This window comes from Vipera berus (assembly GCF_964194415.1).
Source record: "Vipera berus genome assembly, chromosome: 2".
Classification (NCBI taxonomy): Eukaryota; Metazoa; Chordata; class Lepidosauria; order Squamata; family Viperidae; genus Vipera; species Vipera berus.
This window is the reverse complement of record NC_138203.1, coordinates 221,674,488-221,684,058: the sequence shown is the minus strand read 5'-3', so window position 1 is coordinate 221,684,058 and position 9,571 is coordinate 221,674,488. Positions and strand designations below refer to the sequence as shown.

Sequence of the window (9,571 nt, the reverse complement as noted above, 5' to 3'; positions counted from 1 at the left end):
CAGGCCATGCCACCTTACTAAAGCTAAGAGCGTGCCTTACTAATTTTTCTCCTACTATTATCTTGTATTTCCTGTTAGCAGAACTAAAAGGAGAGACAAACTGTAGAAAACAAGATAGCTTTTTCAGTCTGGTACTTTCAACTCTCAAACTATGCATCACTATCTCTAATTGTGGCCATGATGTCTGGGAATTCTGGGAGCGGCAATCCCAACATATCAGCAGGAGGGAACATTGCACAAGGCTGATGAACAACAAATAGGATCAGGCACCCCTCTAGTGCCCATTTCTCTCACACTCCTGAACCACAAGTAAAGCTTGCTTGAGAGAAGATTGGGTAACAAACCTAGATGATTTTTCAAGAAATAAATGGAAGAACAAATGGATAATTTAAAAAAAAACACACCTCCATGTGATTTCTCCAAACAGAAATAGTCTGTTCTCCATTCCATTCACACATTGGCGAGAGCAGTGATGGCTTTATTCAGGGATTGAAAATAGAAAGCAACATGCAGGAGTGTCTCAATCAGCATAGAGCTGGGAGGGACCTTGGAGGTCTTCTAGGACAACTCCTACTCAAGCAGGTGACCCTATACCATTTCAGATAGGTGGCTGACTAGTCTTTTCTTAAAAACCTCCAGCAATGAAGCATCCACAATGTCTGAAGGCAAGCTATTCCACTGGTTAATTGTCCAGTTAGGAAGTTTCTACTTAATTCCAGGTTGCTTCTCTCCTTGATTAGTTTACATCTATTGTTTCTTATCTTGCCTTTTGCTGCTTTGGAAAATAAAGTGACTCTCTTTTCTTTGTGGCAGCCCTTCAAGTACTGGAGTACTGCTATTATGTCACACCAGTCCTTTTTTTTTCTCTAGACTGGCCATACCCAATTCTTGCAACTGTTCATTATATGTTTTTGTCTCCAGGCCCTTAATCATCTTAGTTGCTCTTCTTTGCACTTTTTCCCCAAAGTCTCAACATCTTTTTTGTAATGTGGTGATCAAAACTGGATGCAGTATCCCAGGTGTGGTCTTACTAAAGCTTTACAAAGCAGTACTACTTCACATGATTTTGATTCTATGCCTCTGTTTATACAACCAAGGATTGTATTAGCTTTTTTGGTTGCTGCTGTACACTGCTGGCTCATATTTACGTGATCGTCCACCCTAACTCCAAGGCCCTCTCATAGTTACTGTTTTTGAGCCAGGTTTCCCCTAATCTGTACTTGTACTTTTGGTTTTTCCTGCCTATGTGTAAAATCTTGCTTTTTTCCACATTAAATTTCATGTTCAAGGGCCCATTGTTCAAGTATGTTAATATCCTTTTGGATCCTGAGCTTGTTTGAGCACTGACTATTCCTGCTAGCTTAGTGTCATCTCTAAATTTGATGAGTTCTCCTTCTATTCCATCATCTAAGTCATTTATGAAGATACTGAAGAGTACTGGGCTTAAGATGGAACCTTGTGTTACCCCACTGCTTCCTTCCTTCCATGTAGATGTAGTACCATTAAGGATTACTCATCGAGTATGGTTTGTCAGCCAGTTACAAATCCATCTGGTGGCAATGCTGTCTATCCCACATTTTTCTAGTTTACCAAGAAGTAGGTTGTGGTCTACTTTGTCAAATGCCTTGCTGAAGTCTAAGTATGCCAAAGTATACCAGTGTGCCAAAGCCTGCACTTTTTCTGCCTACTTTTAATTTCAGTGGTTACTTCTTTTATTCTCCCTTCTTACTGACTGCTCTAGCAGTAACTCTTATATTTGATGTTAAGTATCTGCAGCAGCAATTTCTGAATTTATAAATGAAGGGGAGACAGTGAATGAAACCTTTACTAATGTGTAAAGTCATTTTTCTCAGAGCATCTACAATGTAGACGAAATATTATCAAGCAAAACCTAGGTCCTAGGAGAAAAAGGAAATCTAGTTGAGGAGAATGCATATGTCTGTAGCATAATGCTGAAGTAGTGAAGATTTAACCCAACCTTCACAAACAGCTTGTTTCGTCATCCTGGTTCTTAGTTTCTACCAGATCATCTTAGCAAATGAAATGTAAGTAGCAAGGGTACTTAACATGACCCTGTAGAAGAAAATACAGAAGGGTGACACTGATTCAGTTTAATAGAGTTTCTTTTATTTTCAGCCCACGCAGATCCAAAAGGTTTCCAAAAGTCATTAGCCCTTGTCACAATACCCTTTACAGCAGCAGTCTGGCAATGATTTCATCTTTGTTTTGCTGAGCATCATCAAGTCCTGCGTTATGGAAGCCAGCATACTATTCAAAACAAGGTAGTTGCATTACGCTCTACTCTGCAGAACTAGGAGCCATGATTACTGAATGAACTCTGGATGGAGAACTGGAGAATATAACTGACCAACTCAAGGTAGGTATTTAAGACAGGCACTCAGCACTGAAAAGATGAGGGCCAGCAAATAAGTGGAATCTAGCAGAAAAAGCAGCCCAAGAAAAGCCTCAAAAATGGAGCTGGACCAGATAGCGGATGCAACATTGACTCTCCTGGTAGATCAAGTACTCACTCTGGCTGAAGTGGCTGTTTTGGTACTTAGTCATAACGATGGGCTTTCCTTGTGGTATCAGCACTTTTTTCCCATCCAGGACAAACTCTTTATCACATGCAGGGTCTGGGGACATGAAAGCAAATGCAAATTAAGAAACTGAGAGGATTAGCAAGAGCTAATCAGGCTGCAAGTTATTAAACTGCAAGTCTTTAAACTTACCAGGTTCGGTACGGCCACAAGCCCGGACACTATCGTAACCTGCTGGGGGCTTACACAATGAATAGTCATCTTGAGTGATGTAATATACCTTGCCCAGGGCCACTTCATTCAGCAACATGATTCCCTCCCGTTTGGAGGTAGTGCCCACTGCAGAGAGAGAAAGGAAGACAGATGCTCATCTGATTAGATACCACTAGCTTCCTACCACTAGGGTTTAAGTCTCATACACTACTGAAATTCAGGTTTCCATTGCATTCTGGGGTCAGGACGAAATTTTCCTGCAGCCAGAGATCCTCCAAATACAGTGCATTCCTACTGTTTAGGATTCTTACTTTGTTATTCTACTTCTTTGCTCTACACTGAGACATTTCACATTTAACCCTTGACCTCCTCAAATGCTATGCATACTCACTGGCTCCTAGGGACCTTTTTGACTTTTTCCCGCTTAGGAAAGAGTGGAGTGGATGCAGTATAAATAATAAGAGGTTGAAATGCTGGTCGTAGGACAGCTGGCTTGCATACTTCCTGTTTATTAAATACTGCAGTTTTCCAATTAGCACATAAAAGATGGCCCTAGAAGGATATACTTTCAAGTGCTGGTTTCTTAGAATCTAGCTTTACCTGCTTTGGGAAAATGCCATTTTGAGGTTCTCAGCTGTTGGCCCATAAGATGGAGACATGGTTTATTAAGCTATATTAATCTCATGGTGTAGGTCGGAATTAGGCCCAGCCTGACACTACCTCCACCCTGGTGCCATCAAAACCTGACAACAAAACAGCCAGTTGTCTGTAGAGATTTTCAGTCACCCAGATCATAATGTGCTGGTACTTACCTTTAAAGCCCTACATGGCCTAGGCCCGGGATATTTGCAGGACCATCTGCTGCCAGGAACGACCTCCCATCGCCTAGTACACTCACACAGAGAGGGCCTCCTCAGGGTGCCGTCGGCTAGACAAAGTCGGCTGGCGACCCCCAGGGGGAGGGCCTTCTCTGTGGGAGCGCCAGCCCTATGGAACCAACTTCCCCTTGAGCTCCGGATGGCCCAGCATCTCTGGTCCTTTCGCCGCGGCCTTAAAACATTCCTTTTTCATCAGGCTGACCTGGACTGACGACAGGGATTTTAAAATGTTTTTTAATTTTAATTTTAATTTATTTTATTGGGGCTGTTAATTTAATTCTTTTTAACTTTTGTATTGCTGTATTTTATTGTTGTTAGCCGCCCTGAGTCCTTCGGGAGATAGGGCGGCATATAAATCCCAAAAATAAATAAATAAATAAATTTTCTCAAATATGTTTTTTTTTCTTCAAAAGGCAACTGGACTGTTTTTGTCTTGATAAAGAAGGAGAAAATGTTTGGCTTCTGATCCAAGAAGCTTCATCAGTTCTGATGGTGGGGGGATGGAAAGATAGGTTCTGATAGGATGCCGGGGAGGGGATAGAAGGATTGTATTTCTTTGCAGTCATCTGGCCATTAGTACTCTCTGAAAGCTGTTGAGGCCACTAAGGCCTCAGAAAGTGCTAACAACCAGATGATTGCAAAGAAACACAATCCTTCCATCGACCCCACCATCCTATCAAAACTATCTTTCCCTCTCCCCACCATTCTGTCTCAACTGTCATTACTGTCCTTCCATTCCCCCACCATCAGAATTAATGAAGCTTCTTGGATGAGAAGCGAAACGTTGTTTTCTTCTTCCTCAAGAAAAAACAGTCCATTTGCCTTTTGAAGAAAAAAGCACCTCTGACAAAACAGCCAGTTGTTCAACAGAATTATTCCCCTTCTTCTCAAGTAGGGGGAATAGGCTTATACATAAGTAGGCTTATACATTCCTCCCTTAAAACAAGTGAAATCACAATGAAATTGAACCATTTTGCCCCTACATTTTGGGCCGCAACATTAAAGTTTTCAGAGAGTGCTAATGACCAGATGACTGCAAAGAAATGCAATCCTTCCGAACTGGGAGATCATAAGTTCTAATCCTGCCCCAGACATGAACCCAGCTGGGATTTCTGGGGAAGAAATGGCAAACCGAAGGCAGATCTGCTGAAAACAAAGCTGACAACTGCTGCAAAAAATGAAGAGCCAGCGAATAAACCAACTCTTTGTAATTCCTCTCCAAACAAGGAAAGGACTTGAAATCACCTTCAAGTGCTCCAGACAGTTGCTCTTTGCAGACAGTGGTCTCCGGTGGGTTTAAAGCAGTGGCGGGATACAAATACCTTACCATCTGGTTCTCTGCGTGGATGCAGGCCTGGGCCTCTGAGGCCTAGAATGGACTTCCAGAAGTGACATCAACGCATTGCCGGCAGGCTGTTCTAGGGTTGGGAGACCTCCAGGCCTCTGAGGCCTAAAACAGACTTCCAGAAGCAGCATGGGTTCAGCTGGTTCTCCAAACTCAACAAGTTTAGCTACCAGATCTACCAAACCGGTGCGAACCGGCTGAATCCCACCACTGGTTTAGGGGTCTCGGAGATGAGGGAATAACCATCTTGCTCAAGTCACTGTTGGGCCTTTGAAAGGACACTGGGTTCACGTACTTCCTTTTCTAACAACTTTTGGAAATTGGTTGCTAACTAATAGGATCAGCTGTAAGAAACTTTTCGATTGATGGGTTTTATAGCACTGGGTGAGTTTCCTTCAATCCTTAGTGAAAGGAAATTTAAATACAAGTTTAAGAACTTTTATTGAAATAAACAGCAAAAGGGTGATTAGAACTTTGATTTTGGAAAGTTACAAATGGAATTAGGACCCAGATGGATTTGAAATAAGATTTTGGAATTATAAGAATCCTCTCCATGGGAAAATGCTTTTGTTTTGAATTCTTTTTCTAAAAAAATTATAGGATGGAACTCTGAAGTTTGGATACTACAGGGAATTTGAAGGAATTAAAGATTATAATTAAAGAATATTTAAATTTCATGTTTGAATACAGAATTGAGCTAAATATTTTAACATTCTAGATTTTGAGGGATATTTTTTAACAGTGGACTCAGACGTTAATTTTAAGACTGTCCTTGTATAGATAGACTCAGCTTAAAAGATGTTATGGAAGAAGAACAAGTTTTACTGGAGAAGCCTGAGGCTGATCTGAAAGTAGATTTAAAAATGACAGGCTACAAGAATGATATGGAAAAAGAAGCTAATTAAAAGGAATATACAATTAACAAACCAAGAGAGTGACCTGGATAATTTATAAAAGAGGCTTGTTAAAGCTTTGAAGAATTTGTGAGAAGGGACAAAGAAAAAATGAAAATGAATCAAGGACATTATTTGAAGGAATTAAAGATCAAGATTGTTAAAAATAAAAGGAAGGAATATAAAGTTGGTTTATTTGATCAAGATTAAAATAGATATGCTTCTATCTCTGGTAATCTTAATGGACTTTTGCTGATCAGGATTAAAATGTTGAGCTTTTAAAGATTTGTTTCTAGATAAAAGATGGAATATGAGAAGAAAAGTTCATTTGTTATATTTTAAAAGAAGGTGTTAGTTTACTGAAATTGTTTATACTTGAGATGAAGTCATTTTTTAAATTTCACTTTTTTCTTTATTATATATTTTTTCTTTTCTATTTTTTACTGCACTTTCTATTTTTTAATGTTTTATTTTCTAATTTGTATTATAGTTTTTTCTCATTGTATGTCCTTTTTAATAAAATTACTATTAAATATAAAAATTAGACATGAACCCAGCTAGATGACTTTGGGCCACTCACTTTCTCTCAGCCCTAATAAGTAGATAATGGCAAACCACTCCTGAAATCTTGCCAGGAACACTGCAAGGATTTGTCCAGTCAGTTGCTCAGAGTCAATACTGACTCAAAGGTCACACCCATACAAAAAATGATAAAACAACTACCATAGCTGTGACAACTTTTTAGGATATTTTAAGACGGATGCAATATCGGGAGACAAATTATTATTCCATGAGAGAAAATGACTAGCCCAATTGCACAGCTGGTTTGTGCCTAAGGTGAGACTAGAACTCATGATCCCCTGGTTTCTAGCATGATGCCCTAATCACTACATCAAACTGGTTCTCGTATATAGTCCCTGTGTATGATGTGTATGTGTATATGTGTTTGTACAGTGTATATATATATACTGTATATATGTACATCTATACGAGAGGTGTCAAACTGCCAGCCCATGGGCCGGATGCATCATGAAGAAACAGCGCCTACGTCGCGTGACGTCACTTGACTTGTCTGATCTATACGCACATATATAGAGAGAAAGAGAGAGAGAGAGAGACTGGTGTTGGTGTATATGGTTGTGAAGAGAGAGGCCCAAAATTCAAAGTTCTCCTGGTTTAACCATTACACCAAACTGGCTCTCTTGTCTCTCCCTCCCTTGTGTTACTCTTAGGATACAGGAAGCAGTAGCAAGGAGAGTTTGCAAATGGTAGAATAATAATGAATGTGGTCTCACCATAGCCTGCTGATTTACTGTTTTCAGAAGCAAAGTAAATTCCCTTGCCAACACGGCCACCAGAATGAGGCATGATGCGCAAGCCACTCTTCAGGATGGCAGCAACAACAGCTATGTTGGTCCCATGCCAGAGCAGACGCCGATTTTCCAAGTGGTCATGAGTCTTAAAACGATGGCTCTGTTTAGGAAATGTCATGCTGTTGAAGTACGGACTCATCTGCACCCCTCTCTCTCTCTCTCTCTCTCTCTCTCTATATATATATATATATATATATATATATATATGTGCAAATTATTCAAATTGCTAATAAAGAATTTGGGAGGCTAAGATGATCATTTCGAACTCATTTATGTTCTCATCAGTTAGTCATACCCTTTATCTGAGATTCGAAGCCCTGAGCCGGGCCAAAACAGGAATGAAAGAGTTAATTAGCAAGATCCATTCAAAAAGCCTTGACAAATACTTAAACATATATATATATATATATATATATATATATATATATATATATATATATATATATATATATATATATATATATATATATATATATATATATATATATATATATATAAAGTTTTCTGCCACTGCGGGGGGGAAAAACCTGCAGTAGTTAGTAAATGGCCTTGTTTTTACTCTGCCAATGGATATTTATAGTCCTTTAAAGTCTTGATGTCTCACAATCGAAAGTGGTTTTATCATCTAAAAAGTAAAGGTAAAGGTTCCCCCACACATGCGTGCTAGTCGTTTCCAACTCTAGGGGCCGGTGCTCATCTCCGTTTCAAAGCCGAAGAGCCAGCGTTTGTCCGAGGACGTCTCTGTGGTCATGTGGCCAGCATGACTAGACGCCAAAGGCGCACGGAACACTGTTACCTTCCCACCGTAGTGGTCCCTATTTTTCTACTTGCATTTTTACGTGCTTTCGAACTGCTAGGTTGGCAGAAGCTGGGACGAGTAACAGGCGCTCACTCTGTTACGCGGCACTCGGGATTCGACCCACCAAACTGCCGACCATCTGATCGACAAGCTCAGCGTCCTAACCCACTGAGCCACCGCCCCCATATCTACCTGCCCCCATATCTCAGGAGGTAGGTCTAGTCAGATGGACTGCAGGGCTTTTGATCTCAAACATTCTTTTGGTATCTCAAAAATATTTCTGACTCAATTGGGACATGCTCTGGGAATCAGTTACCAGAATCAAAGGAATATGACCTAAGAATTTTAAGGTGTCAGTTCTGATTATATGTTCCCATGGGCAGTCTTCCCCAACCTTTAGATGTGCCGGAATAGCCCTGCTCCCTTCAGCCAACATGATCTTAAGTAGAGACAAATCTCAGCCCTAGAGCAGACCAGGGAAGGAGATATTCCTCTATGACCTTACCTCACCCTCTCTGTTCACCTTCCAAATATTCATGATACGAAGCTTTTGGTAAGTGGAGCCTGTCTCCTTCACATAGGTTTCAATCAGCTAGCAGGGTTGAGAGGAAGAAAAGTAAAGAAAGAAAGTGAACATCAAAGAATTGAAATGAGAATTAGTTAACCAACATTTCTAGCTGTGGAAGAGACTATCCCATCTGTTATCCTTTACCCAAGTGTTCCTGTAATGGCCAGTCTCAGCTGCTTGGTGCTACCTCAAAATTTAAAGCAAATAAGAAGCAGATTGTAGGGCCATCTTACCTTATAGTCCTCAGATGATTGATCCACCAAGGTGAGCTCACACTTCAAAAGCCCATAATCCTTGTCCAGCGGGTGCAGAACTTCTTTCACCATTTCCTTCTCTTCCTCTTCCTCCTCCTCCTTCTTCTGGACTTGTAGACTCTGGGCCAGCTCAATATCTGCTAGCACCTACCAATAAAGTAAACCAGTCAGCACCAACACTGGGATGCAGATGAGATGCACATGGAAGCAATAATTTTACATTTGGGCTGTTATCCTACATCCATTTCCAGAACAGCCAGCTCCACTGAAATTAAAAGGGCAATTATTTGGAATAAACACATTTAGGAACATGCTACTAGCAATGAATTGAACTAGTATGCATCTGCTGGCTTGAAAAGAAGAATAACAAACATGTTGTTTTAGTTACTAGATTTACATCCCGTGTTTCCTCAAGTATATAGCACTCCTTCCTTCAAAGTTTCCTCAGCACAATCTCTCTGTCAGGCAGGTTGGGCTAAGAGCTAGTGAGGTTTTATGCCTCAGAGTAGACCTCAACTTGGATTTCTTAGTCCTAGTCCAATTTCTTAACCAACTATTACCTTAATTTTATACTATAGAAGTATAGATATATAATCTATGCCCTCATGGCAAAATGTTTCATTAATTAAGGATCCAGCTGGGGACTATGAACTGTGGTTTTGTCATTTAAGAAGTGCAGGAGCTCAGTTGGCCTTTTTGTTCAGGTGG

The 9,571-nt window shown here is 40.3% G+C and overlaps 1 protein-coding gene across 3 annotated transcripts in view; it reads right to left on the bottom strand.

Moving 5' to 3' along the window:
* Window positions 1-2,125: 2,125 nt before the first annotated feature.
* PARP3 (poly(ADP-ribose) polymerase family member 3) overlaps window positions 2,126-9,571 on the bottom strand; it is a 34,074-nt gene continuing 26,628 nt past the window's right edge. For 2 of the 3 annotated variants that reach the window (XM_081320449.1, XM_081320450.1), the window contains exons 8-12: window positions 8,843-9,010; window positions 8,547-8,633; window positions 7,165-7,342; window positions 2,733-2,879; window positions 2,131-2,636 (exon numbers count right to left, since the gene is read on the bottom strand). In XM_081320449.1, coding sequence (XP_081176575.1) covers window positions 2,467-2,636; window positions 2,733-2,879; window positions 7,165-7,342; window positions 8,547-8,633; window positions 8,843-9,010 — 750 coding nt within the window. In that variant the 3' untranslated portion in view covers window positions 2,131-2,466. Of the gene's footprint in view, window positions 2,637-2,732; window positions 2,880-7,164; window positions 7,343-8,546; window positions 8,634-8,842; window positions 9,011-9,571 lie in introns of all 3 variants that reach the window. The other variant, XM_081320451.1, reaches the window with a different exon arrangement.